The sequence below is a fragment of the Aquarana catesbeiana genome, linkage group LG10 (genome assembly GCF_042186555.1).
Source record: "Aquarana catesbeiana isolate 2022-GZ linkage group LG10, ASM4218655v1, whole genome shotgun sequence".
Classification (NCBI taxonomy): domain Eukaryota; kingdom Metazoa; phylum Chordata; class Amphibia; order Anura; family Ranidae; genus Aquarana; species Aquarana catesbeiana.
This window is the reverse complement of record NC_133333.1, coordinates 52,216,180-52,229,783: the sequence shown is the minus strand read 5'-3', so window position 1 is coordinate 52,229,783 and position 13,604 is coordinate 52,216,180. Positions and strand designations below refer to the sequence as shown.

The 13,604-nt window shown below is 45.2% G+C and overlaps 1 protein-coding gene across 2 annotated transcripts in view; it reads left to right on the top strand.

The window, feature by feature from the left end:
- Positions 1-13,604, top strand: part of RRAS (RAS related) — a 134,040-nt gene that overhangs the window by 102,722 nt on the left and 17,714 nt on the right. For both annotated transcript variants that reach the window (XM_073602171.1, XM_073602170.1), the window contains exon 3: positions 10,875-10,977. In XM_073602171.1, coding sequence (XP_073458272.1) covers positions 10,875-10,977 — 103 coding nt within the window. The remainder of the gene's footprint in view (positions 1-10,874; positions 10,978-13,604) is intronic.

The window sequence follows — 13,604 nt, the reverse complement described above, 5'->3', positions numbered from 1 at the left end:
ACTGACTTTTCATAAACACAAACTAATTAAAAGCAAATAGAGCACAGGTGAGGATGGTTACCTTTTTAATAGCCATTTAAATCCCTTTGTGTCAACTTGTGTGCATGTTATCAGGCCAAAATCAGGGTATGTAAACTTTTAATCAGGGTCGTTTGGGTAGTTTCTGTTGTCATTATGATTTTAAAAAGAGTAAACAGTTGATAATGGCTTCAGCCAAACACTAACCATGAGCGAAAAAAGTTTGTGCCATTTATAGTCTCTGAAAAATGGCCAAGAAATCATAAATTCTTCCAGGGTATGTAAACTTATGAGCACAACTATAGCTAATGTCCCTTATATGTTAGGGAAAAGAAAAAAATGCTTGGATCAACAGTCCTTATAAAGAAAGCATGGTGGGGAGTCCCCCTGGGTTCTGACCATTTTTTTTCCAGTAATGTCCGGCTTCCTCGGACACAGCTGGATGGTACTGGAAATCCAGGAGAGACCACTAGCAAAACCTCTTTAAAGGCGTTCTAACTTTAGAAAAACTGGCTAAAGGGGTTGTAAAGGTAAGCAGCTTCCTTTTTTTTTTTTTTTTTTTTTTTTTTTTTTTTTTCCTTCACCTTAATGCATTCTATGCATTAAGGTGAAAAAACATCCGACAATACCAGCCCCCCCCCCCCCCGTTTTACTTACCTGACCCCTCGAAAGTCCCGTGCTCGCTTCCGACATCCTCTTCGCCGCTCAGCCTGGCCGTTGATTGGTTACAGTGGATGGATTGAAAGCAGCGCAGCCATTGGCTCGCGCTGCTGTCAATTGCATCCAATGATACGGCGCGCCGGGGGGTGGGGCCGAGTGATACATCAGGAGGCCATAGCCGCTCACTGTATCACAGGAGCGCGTCCGCAAGCACTCAACACCATGCGAGGGAGCTCACATGAAGGTGTTTTGAGTCCTTGCGGGGTGGAGCCGAGACAGCCGCCAAGGGACCCCAGAAGATCAGGTTCGAGGCCACTCTGTGCAAAACGACCTGCACAGTGGAGGTAAGTATAACATGTTTTATTTAAAAATATCTATCTATCTATCTCTTTAGTGATCCTTAAACCCATCTCTATGCAAAAGAACACATAGACCTGGTTTACACTTTTTCATTTTTCAGTTTTGCAGAAACATACTACAGTCCATTTAACATGGTTTCCTAAGGGGCATGTTCACATCTGTGCGTTTTCCAGCAGTTCGTTTCTTGGAAAGGGTCAGGTCCAACATCATCCTGTGCCCCCCCCAAATTAAATGAATTTGACATGGAGCATGGGCGTCCGCAACTCAGGGCCCATAATGGGCAGAAATAGGGATTATTTAACCACTTTCCTGTGCAGGCGGATTAATCTACCGCGCTGCTGCTCCCTACAAAAAAATGAATGTCCCAGCCTCTTCTATATCAATACACTGAGGCAGGCTAGGGTTTTAATTTGTCGGGCACCGCAGTGCGGTAGATAACTCCACCTGCACCTGAAAGTGATATTGACCTGTATATCCCACACCGTGTTGCCCAGCTCGCTTTTCAAGAGAAAAGGACAGCACTGGTCCCTGGCTCTTGGCTCAGGAGAATGCTGCAGAAGGGGCACCCAGTTTCCCCAACCCTCTGGTAGGAGAAGTCGGCCAGACAGGGTTGCCACCTGTCTTGATTCAGCCCTGTGATGGCTCCCTGCAGCACTGATGGCTTCACTCTGTCCCCTTCTTCTCCTGGATGCTGTGGGGGGAAAGGGGGGCTTACTATGATTCAGTTTGTGAATGAATGGTAAGCTGCTCAGAACAGAGCACTTCCCATTCATTCACTGTGCAGTGCAGCTGTGGCTGCAGAGAAAGGGAGGGGGAATCTCTGTACTTACTCCCTTTTCTCTGTCTCAAAAGTGAGATATTAGGGGTCTGTTTAGAACCCTGATATTTCACCAAAGCCCCCAATCAGGGCTACAGGTCCCAGCATGAACCTGTGAGATCTAAGGGGTTACATCTTTAGATCTCAGGGGTTCATGCTGGGACTTATAGTCCTCCTTCAGTTTTTGGAGGGAGTAACCTCCTTCGATCTGAGGAGTTAATGTTGAAACTGGTAGTCATTTTTGGGGGATGTAACCCCCCCCCCCCCCCAAAAAAAAGTGAAAGACTAAAGGGTCCCAGCATGAGCCCCTCAGAGCGGAAGATGTGACACGCCCCCCCCCTCCCCCAATGGAGCGGGTAGGAATCGGGTAGGTTAGTGTAGTGGACAGGTAGGTCAGTATAGGAATCTGGTAGGTTAGTATAATGGTAAGTGTAGCTGATCAGGGTGAACAGGTAGGTCAGTGTAGTGGAGAATAAAACCATGGTAAATTTTGTAACAAGACCTCTGGACTGCATAAGAAATATATAAAATTTAGCGTTTTTCGTTGCCCCCCCCCCCCCCCCCCCCCCCCCCCCCAAATATGAAAGCTGGAGACGCCACTGCTGATCAGTGCTCTCTGCCATTGGCTGAGAGTGCTGATCGGGAGTCGGTCGGCTTCTGGTTTTCCAGCATGCACATCCGACATACGCACGGGCTGAATGTCGGCCGTTTTTATTTTTTGAACTGCCCATTGTCTCCTGACATTCAGCCCATGTGTACAGGGCTATAGACTTCTATGGAAATGCATCAAAAGCACTTTAAACAATGCAGTGCTTGCGTTTTTGGTGCATTTATGCTGTTTTTGCTGGTTTCGCCTGCAAGACAACATACCCGTCCCAAAAAATGCAAAACTCATCAAAGAAGGAAAAAAGTGTTGGGGGGGGGGGGGAGCGTAACACACAAAGAAAATGCATCAACCGCAGCCTGCATAGGTGTGAACCAGTCCTTAAGGCTGAGACACTCACTAAGCAAATATTTGACCGCTTTGTCCAGAAGCGGATGAAATTTGCAGTCTGTGGCCCCACTTAAAACTGTTTTGTGATAAGGGTTTACTTTTTGCCTATATATTTGGCATATAGAAGTGCCACCTATATCCCAAAAGCTGGGGGGTGTGATGTCATTTACTTTTTATGCTCTAGGTTTTAGACCCAACTTGCTCTCTTGGTTGTAGTCTCTAAACATGGAAAAGATTTTGCTCAGGCAATGCTTTTGTTAGATTCACTCCTGTATTCCAGTCTCTGTTCCTTGCCCTGAGCACATACACATATAAACATGCAGTTAATCTCTTTAATTCTGATCTTGATTGAGGAGATACTTTGTGTATTGTTGGACCTCCCTAGCATAGTTTTTCAGTGAGCTACATTTGAAGGCTCTCCATTATAGGGTGGTGTGAAGTGTGTAATCAGAGTGCTAGAGGGAGAGGCATTCCAGGGAGGAAGATGGTGGGGCCTGTAGGCTCTAGGGTACTATAAGGGCCCCGGGGGAGTTTTCCTGGAATGTCAGGAATCTGACATAATGATCTCTGCAAATAAGTTCTTCTAAGGAAGCTAGATAAGACATTCCCGACCTGAGGGAATTCTTCCACCCAGAGCTGTCTTGGTGTAAACCTCACTTTATCATCTCCAGTGAATAGGAAAGAGATGCAGTATTTCCCTGCAAGCACCTCGTAAAGAGCTATTGTGATTTATGAGGAGTCTTTTATCTTTCAAAGGACTATGTCCAAGTTACCTCAAACAACTGAGTAGTGTCTATCATACATTATTTGCACAGTTATATTTTCAGGATGTTCCCTTTTCAGTGCTTGGACCGTGAAGGGAACACGCCGAAAAAGTGTGCGCGCTAAAATGTAAAGTTGCACATAAAATGTATCATGTACTTGGTTCTTATTGCAAGCTTACTAATGTGGCTGCAGTCACCTAAACCAGTGGTTCTCAAACCTGTCCTCAAATACCCCCAACAGGCCATGTTTTGGGAATTTCTCTTGCATTAAAATAGCTGTTCAAAATACCAAGCCATTGACTCTGATTTAAAGCGCCTGTGCAAGATAAAGGAAAACCTGCAAAAATTGCCTTTTGGGGGTACTTGAGGACACTGACCTAAACCATCAAATTTACCCCACACCACCATGAGAAAAGTATTACTCCCTGTGTTATTACTAGGTTTGTAAAAGTCTTGCAGGGGCAGCTGCATAGAGCGACGTTTGTAATGATGTAGGCAAACCCCCAGATCTACATTTCCAAAGAACCCTTTCCCTACATAGTGGGCGGGTAAGCCTTTGGATGTCGAGGCAACAGCTTGGAATAAAATCTGTGTATGTATTTGGAACAAACAGAGAAGGGTAGGGGATGGGTGGAGTACAGCAGTATTCCGCACACACTGCGTAGGATTTCTCTGCAGAAAAGACACACTTTGTCAGCCTGTACAAGTTAAAGAGGTATTAACTGCCTTTTTTTTTTTTTTTTCCTGTGTGGCACAGTGTGAGGCAATTCACTGCCTCATGCTGTGCAGCGGCCAGATAAACTTTAGGAAATGTCTTTGTGACATTTCAATAAAGTATGTTTAAAAAGAATGAAAAGTGTTCAGAGTGATGCCCAGAGATGAGCACTGTGGTGATCCTGCCAGGGTGCACTGCCAGTAGGTTCTGCATTGAGCGGCTGGTGTGAATTATAGCCCTAAGACTGTGGTTGGGAGATTCTGCTGCCATGCAGTTCTAAAATGCAATGAATAAAAGAATAATTGTTGAATCCAGTCATGAAAGTATATGTCTTAGGTGCACCCTTTAAGGTGGCCAATGACCGTAGACGGCGGTTTTAGAGAGAGAGTCCTCCTTCAGCCATTTATGTCAGATGCTGGGTCCTAGAACACGGGGCATGCATTGTTCTTCCATCTATTTCTCGCCTATGTGAGGGGAGGGGGAAGTCCTGCACACCACACATATTAGATAAAACAATAGCAATACCACGTGTTATGCAAGGCATCACTTGACTTTTCCTCCACAATCCACAGTGACCTATAGGCTTTAGATTGTCTCCAGGTCTGGTGAAGATCATTAAAGTATAACTAAAGGCAAAACTTTTTTTTTTTTTTTTTCGTTTTGGATAGAGTGGACAGGAATTAGAAACTGTCAGGTTTTTATTGCTGTTTGTGCCCCCATTAGGGGGATTCATCCTCGCTATTTGTACTGTTTACCATTATTATTGAAAGTAAAAGAAAAACTAACACATTTTGGGTTGTCCCCATAAAAGTAATAGAGGGGAAAACTTCCACTGGGGACACTAGTTTTGGTGACCTGGGGGTCCCCAAGGAATTCCTTTTAATTTGCAGGGATTTCCTTTTGCTCCCTGTTTGGCCGTGGAATAGGAAGTGAAGGGAAATCAAAGCAATGGGACACAAATGGCAAAAAAACAATTCTGACAGGAGTTGTAACACTCCCATGCTCTATCCAAAAGGGGGGGGGGAGGGAGTGTTGCCTTATTAGTTTTATTTTAAATAAGAAAACTGTTTTCTGAAAACTTATTTATTTTATTTTTTTTCTAATGGAATAATAAGGTGTAGGCTTAGTAACATGGCAGGGACACAATTATTTGGTCTGTAGAATCCCTCGTGCTGAAAATTGGCCATACACATCTCAAATTTTGGCCAATTCCTGCTAAAATTCAAGGCTCTGGTGGCCCTGTCAGCATCACCTGGATGGACAAGTCAATTTTTAGAAACAAAGGAGCCAGGTGGATATTTTTTTCATCCGAAAAATTATTGCATCCCTTCTGGTACAGTTACTTTTTAGGTCAGTTTGTCTCAACCAGGGTTACATGAAGCCCTAGGGTTCCTCCCAGATGTTGCGAGGGGTTCCTTGAGCAATTTCTGCCTCTGGTAAGTTCCCACTGACACCATTGATCTTTTTAGCTACCTGTAAGGGAGTAATTCTTCCCTTTGATTGCAAATGTAAAGCCAAGTACACATGGGCCGAATGCCAGGCGGAATCGCCCAGTTCAGTAGAACCCGGCCAACATTTGGACTGTGTGTATGGCAGCTGGTCTGACAGAAGAGGCTTCTGTCGAAGGTGCACAACAGGGGAGATCGCTGTACTAATTTTTGGTGTAGCAGCTCCAGCCTGAGCTGTCAGCATTCTTCCCACTTGCCATCACACCAATGCATCATGAGTTGTAGATATAATAATTTTTAGCAGAGGTTTCCTGAGACCGGAAAGTTATTTCAAGTGTTCCTCTGTGTTGAACCAGTTGAGAAGGCTTGTTCAGATTGTATGTCCAAATCGGGAGACTCCGTGGACATTGTTTTCCAATTTGGTCATTATTAATAATTTTGTATAAGGTGTTTAGATGTGCCTTTCAATTCACTCCTAAGATGCCTCTACCTACCCTGGATATTTCCATAACCATGTGTATGCAAACCTCTGCTTTTGATCGGAGTATTAAAGGATAAGTGCACCCGAAGGCCCCTTTCACATGAGGCAGACTCCGTTTCTACGGAGCCCGCCTCGGTCCGCCGGCTCAGCGGGAGATCTGTCCGTTGATCTCCGCTGAGCCGGCAGATGACAGGTCCCTCTCTGCTCACTGAGCGGGGAGGGGCTTGTCAGGTGCCGCTGCCGCCTATGGAGGGATCGGACAAAAACGGACAGCGTGTCCGTTTTCGTCAGATCTCCCCCGATCCGATCCGCCAGCGACGGACCTGGACGTAGGGCCATCCGTCTGCTCTTCAGCGGATCGGACCGGGTCGGATGTCAGCTGACATGTCTCCGCTGACATCCGACGCTCCATAGACTAACATGGAGCGCCCGTTCAGGTCCTCCGTCAAAACTGACAGGCGGACCTGAACGGTCCGATCGTGTGAAAGGGGCCTAACACTAAAATCTCTACATCTACAGACCTCCACAATCTAACACTAATCTATCTAACCCTGTAAAGAAGGGATTGGTATACATAACTTTTTTTTTTTTTAAAGCCGATCCAGCCCGATCCCGCGCTGAGCTGTCAGCGGCGGCTTCTCTGTGGAGGTGGGTGCAGAGGACATGGCCAACAACAGAAGCCCCATAGTAAGTCTATGGGTGACGTCCCTCCCAATTCATTTCACAGCTGTTGTTGGCTGTGTCCTCTGCAGAGCTTCTGCCGCTGTAGGATCGGACCGGATCAGCTTCAAAAAAGGTATGTATCATTTCTTCTTTACAGGGATAGATAGGTTAGGCTTATGTCGTGGCTGTCATTATTTATCTTATTCCATGTGCAGAATAGTTGCTATTTGGGAAACCTTCAACCAACGGTCACCATAACTAACAAGCAACAAGGTGACTGCATAGACCTACAAGTGTCCATGTATTCTTACTAAAACCGTCCCAGAGAATAGGCCTCCTTCACATCAGCTTCTGAAACCATACATTTGTGACTTAATACCACCTTTGAGTAAAGAAAGTTTTGGAATTCTTGGCCCTGAAGCGTTTGGCCCTGTTGCTGAAAATGACATGGTAGATTGTTACAATCTTCTCTTTGTTTACGGTCATGTCATGTATGTCTCTACAGATGGTTGATTGTGGTGCACATGTCTTTACTTAACTTCAATTTCAATGAGCTTAATTAAAACCAAGAGTTTCAAAACCTTTTCTCGCTCTTAAGGGGCCAGTAAACTTGCAGTACAAGTCACTAGTGATAAAACATTCACATATATAGTTCTAAATGTCTCTATAAAAGTAGATCCCTATGGGAGTCCCTTTTCAAAACTCAGAGAATTGCCTTTGGCAAAGGCAAACTACTGCTCCCCATTGTTCCTTTTTGGGATATAAATCAATTTTTCCTTTTACATTTGTCCCTCTGTAATGATTGTTGTATGGGTCTATTTGGTTGTGTTTACATTCCAAAAGCATTTATCTTTCTTAGATCCCTTTTCACACAGGGATTCTGTTTTGAACAGCATGGGATCTGAGCTGATCCCCTGCTGATCAGAGTAAGCAGATGACACATCCAAGTCCACTCAGTATCTCCCTGTGTCCGCTTTGCGCTATGGGCAGCTGAGAGTAAATGGACTCTGCTGTCTGCTTACACCTTATTTAAACTAAACTACCTTTTGCTTCGCTCCACCTAAATCAGGGGTGTCCAAACTTTTTTTCAAAGAGGGCCAGATTTGATGAAGTGAATATGCGTGAGGGCCGACCATTTTGCCTGACATTCTTTGAACCATTAAAATTCAGTCTAAGTGTGTTCGTCCGAGCACTAATACACTGCCCAACAAGAATTCTCTTGCCTTTGTGGCTGTGTGTGGTGAAGTGATGAGCATGGGCATGTTATTTGGATATACCGTATTTATCGGCATATAACACGCACCTTCACTTTAAGAGGGAAGTTTCAGGAAAAAACTTACATTTTAAATAAGTCACATCAATGCAGCCTAATCAGTGCCCATCAATGCAGCCTCACCATTGCCATGAATGCAGCCTCAGAGGGGACAGGGAGGGGGCGGGAGGAGCGCCAACTGATTACATATAGGAGAATCTCCTGTTTACGTGGCAGCCTCTTTAATACTGCCTCCTATGATGGACAGAGCAGTCATCCAATGGCAGCCCAGGAGACGGGACTTCCTATTACAGCCGCCGAGTAAACTGGAGATTCTCCTGTATGTAATCTGATGGCACTCGTCCCACCCCCTCTGAGACAGCGCCAATTTAAAATATTCTCTCTCCAAATCACCAGGAGGGTCGTATTAAACCGAAACTCAGGCCGCGATTGGCCCGCGGGCCAGACTTTGGACATGTCTGACCTAAATGGAAGAGGACAGAGTGACAGGAACAATATATTTCAACTTGCTATACGTTTCTCAACCTTTTCGCTCTGGAGAAACTCTTGATATTTTCCAGGTCTTGGAGAGCCCTAGCTAAAACGTATGCCTACAGTTTGCAGTACCTTGGCATGGTCCTTAAACTGTAGTACATTTTAAACATAAGACTCTAGCATGTCTAAAACCGCGGGCAGATAATTTTATACTTTTCTTCTGCTCTGTAAACCATTTTTAGTAATCCCTGAATAAAAATTAATAACTGAAAAGAAAAATGGACAGAAAAAAATTGATGTTCCCTAATATTAGAGGCCAGTATAGAAGTGCCCCCATTGTTGGTCAGTCTAGGTAGGAAATCAATTTGCTATTGCTCACAGAACCCCTAGCAACCCAAGAAGGAACCTTGAGGTTCCAAGCATCCTTGGTTGACAATGGCCGATCTATAGCCAGCTCCCTGCCCCATTTATACTTTACTTCCTCCTCCCCCATTGCAATTCAGTTCTAACCATGTGGGTTGGATAATGTTGAAGCCTACACAGGGTTGGCAGTCTGCCACCCAGGCCTGAGCACTGCATCATGGGAGGTGGTCACTTTTTTTGCTCCCTGAGGCACTACGTTTTTGCGATAGCTGCTACGTAGGAATAGAATAGTGGAGAAGCACAGCAAAGGGGGCTATAAGTGGGTTGGGGTGTCCTTTTTTTACTTTTGTTCTGCATGGGAAAAGTAACATCTTCTCTCTTGTTCTGTGGAATCACTCCCTTGCTGTTTGTACCAGTGCTCTGACACTCATTGCTGCCTCACTAGTAATTTATTTACAGAAACGTTTTGGGGAGAAACTGAACAAATTAGGTTGGTGATAACAGAAGCTGAATGTCTTATCTGGGCAGAAGGTATACCTAGTGTTACTCATGCAGTACATTGGTTATATTTGGTGTGATATGGGGTGGGTAAACTTGATGATAGTGAAAATTTTTAGGGAGATTTCGTCTGTCCGAAATGCAGTTTAAGGGCTTTCTGGCCCACTTTTATTAAAAGGAAAAGCAAATGAAAGTAAAATTTAAAATGTTGTTTGATGGAGAAAACCCTTGAATGGGTTTTCTCCAAACAATGAAAAATGCAGTCACCTGGCTTTCTTGTCGGTAGCACTGCTCCCATTTGTACTGGTCCCTCAGGCCAAGCTCTCCAGGCTCACTCAGCCTCTTTGTAGAAGCACTTGGTTGCGCAGGCCCTCTCCTGGCCTCTACATAGGGGATCTCCTGGCACCCTGGATTCTCTTACTCTTTGGAGATCTACAGAATCCCTCCAGGCCCTTGAACCTGCTAGTTGCCTCTGCTCTCTTTCCTGAAAACTTGCTCAGCAGTCTTGCCTCCTGTGGGTAGTCTCTCCAACATGGATTCTTGCCTTTCGAGTGAATCCCCTCCCTCCCAATAGCTGGAGCACACACCCCTCTCCAAAAAAGGGCACACATCTATCTCCACACATGGGCCCTGACCTATGGCCAGCTCCTGGCTTAAAAAGAGTGTGCACCTCGACACATACATACAGGAAGGCTTGGACACTACCTTGAGTGGGAAGAAGCCTTCAAGCTCCAGATCCTGATCCAGGATTATGTAACTCAGAGAAAGCTTTAAACCGTTTTCTCTGCTCACAATAAACACTTCGGAGCCCCATAAGTCTGCATAAGTGCCAATCCTGTTTTTATTTTTCCCCAAACTCACACCGTGACAGGGCCTCACACTGTCAGAATGGTCAACACTTAAACTGTAGTTCTTCGTTCCTGTGCACAGGACAAAAATGGCTGCTAGAATTATAGTAACCTGATTGCTATTTCCAGTCATGCTCAGTTTAACTCCCGGGAATAAAAACTTCACCTGTTGGAGTTGTCTTCCCACCTGGTAACCCCAAAATCTGAAATTATTGGGAACTGCAACAACCATAACATTTGCTAATGAGCGATTTATAGAATGTACAGATCATAACAATTTGTAGCAGCAATTAATCACTACAAGATAATTGCCCATCTGACCCAAACTTTACCAATGCCGCACTGGGCTCTGGCCCACAAAGCCCAGAACTACACGCATATAAATGGTGACAATGTTTAATTGTTTTACATAAGATTTTTTTGTGTGTGTGTGTGTGTGTTCTCTAGTATCACCTACTCAATGCTTGTATATAACATATCTTTTTTTTTCTTCTCTAGTTCTGGACACAGCCGGACAAGAGGAGTTTGGAGCGATGAGAGAGCAGTACATGAGGACGGGAGAAGGTTTTCTCCTTATATATGCAATTAATGACAGAGGAAGGTACAGTAATAAAAAGGGAACCCTTCATCCTTTTTTCATAATTATGTAGGAAGTCTGTATAAACATAAACACATTTTAAAGGCTATCAACGCATGTTCCTCTCCTGTACACACTTCTTCCATTCATAGCTTTAATTACTGTATTTATTGGCGTATAACACTCACTTTTACACCATGAAAATCAGGTGCAAATAGTGGGTGCGTGTTATACGCCAATACTTACATTTTAGCTGCCTCGGTGGGGACAGGGAGGGGGGGCAGGACGAGCACCATCAGATTACATAAAGTGAGAATCTCCTGTTTACTTGGCGGCCTCTGTAATAGGAAGTCCCGTCTCCTGGGCCGCCATTGGACCCCTGTTCTGTCTATCATAGGAGATTCTCACTGTATATAATCTGTCGGCGCTCGTCCAGCCCCCCTCCCTGTCCCCTCTGCGCTGCAGATGGGCATCGATCAGGCTGCATTGATGGCAATGGTGAGGCTGCTGCATTGATGGCAATGGTGAGGCTGCATTGATGTGGACTGATGAGGCTGCATTGATGGCAATGGTGAGGCTGCAGTTGGGCACTGACCCTTATTTTGCTTCAAAGTTCCTTATTTAAAATTTAAGTTTTTTTTTCCTGAAACTTCCCTCTTAAAATGAATCTGCGTGTTATACGCCGATAAATATAGTATACTGGTAATTAGAGGCACTTATTTAACATCAGGGGAGATCAAGGTGTTAAATATGTGCCTAGCTGGTGCTTGCTAACTGTGTGGGGGTTGCTCTGACTGGATGAAGACAGAGATCCGTGTTCTGGCTTGGCAGGAACCCAAGATCTCGATCTTCCCTGTCAGAAAGGAGATCTGCTTAGTTTACATAGGCAGATCACCATTCTGCCTCTCTGGGGAACGATTATGGGTGGCCGGCGGACATCTGGCCCGCTGGACCCGCTGATAGTCATCCCGTACAACTTCATCTCTTCGGCGGGGACGCGCTGTCCATCTCTTGATTAGATAGATTAATAGCAGCGCAGCCATTGGCTCCTGCTGCTGTCAATCAAATCCAATGACGTGGGCGCCAGGGGGTGGGGCCGAGTCCGGCATTCGTGATTAGGGATGCAAATGCTGGACTTGTGAGCACGCCCGCAAGGTGACCCCCTCGGGAGAGTGCTTCTTCTATGGGGTAATCTGATGCGGGAAGGAGCCGCGAGAGTCACCGAGGGACCCCAGAAGAGGATGATCGGGGCCACTCTGTGCAAAACGAATTGTCAGCCGAACAGTGACTACTTTTTAACAGATGCAGTCGCTGTTCTAGTATTTTGATAGTTGTAGGTTGTTGGTTGCTATCAGAAGATGGCTACCAGGGAAGATTCCTCCATCCACACAGTATTATATAAATGGAGAAATCGAAGCGTTTGGCCAGGCTGATCGTAGATGCCTCCCAGGGTTTTTATTTTTTAATCAGAGGGATTGCAGGTGGGTATCAGTAGTTCATTGGGAGGGCATTTTACAGACTTGCTTGAATAGGCAAAGTGACAGTGTCTCTTTACAGCTAGAGACAGCCAAGTAACTAGCATGTTTAGAAGAATGCAATGGCAGCCCTTATGTTCCCCTCAGTTTACGTTAAACTATGGATAGTTTCATTAGGTACACTTTTTGTGTTTATAATTCATCTTTTTACTTTATGTTCCATATTTTGATTACTGTTTATCCTATAAATGTATCGTGTCTGATGTGTGCGTGATGGCGCTGGTCCCACAGAAGTGCAAATTCGTTCTGATGGATATACAATAAAATGCATCTTCCTTCAAAGATGATCTGTGATGGAAGTATAGTATCTCAAATGACATGCTCTTGAATACATGGTGAGGAGTCAGAAGTCCTCCTTAATCAATAAAAGCTTTTTGAAATGTAAATGTTTCATCAAGTACAGCCCATTTGGTTTGGGGTAATGTCCTCCCCCCTTTCAAGCTGCAATGCACCAGAGCAGTTTTAAAGGCAAGCAAAGGGCCGCATTCAGCCCCCAGGCCAGTTTGGAGAACACTGCTCTGGTGCATTGCAGCTTGAAGGGGGGAGGACCTTACCCCAAACCAAATGGGCTGTATTTGATGAAACATTTACATTTCAAAAAGCTTTAATTGATGCATGATGAGGACTTCTGGCTCCCCCTTGGGGCACCTTTCCTCCAACTAACACTAACTATGGGGCACCATTTCTCACATTGACGCTAACCATGGGACACTGTTTACCAAACTGACACCAACGATGGGGCACTATCCCTCCTGCTGATACCAACATTTGATGTTTGGGCACCATTTCCGACCCAAAAACAAAGATGTATTTTGTTTACTCCCACTGAAGCCAAGACAATTTCTACTCCCAATGAACATTGTCCGCCCCCCCCCCCCCTAAAGTCTGACCGTAAACTAGCCCTTAGTTTGGGAACCACTGCTCTAGTGCAGGGGTCTCAAACTTTTCAAACACTGGGCTGTGGCACACTGCAAGGCTGCTGCCTCCCTCACTCCAGGGTCTCTAACCACCTACAGTTTGCCTAACCTCCCACTGTGTTTCCCAGCCCCATTAGTGCCACCCAATCTCCCATAGCGGTCCACTGTGCCACTCCCCTTCCCCCAAGCAGTCGCTTGC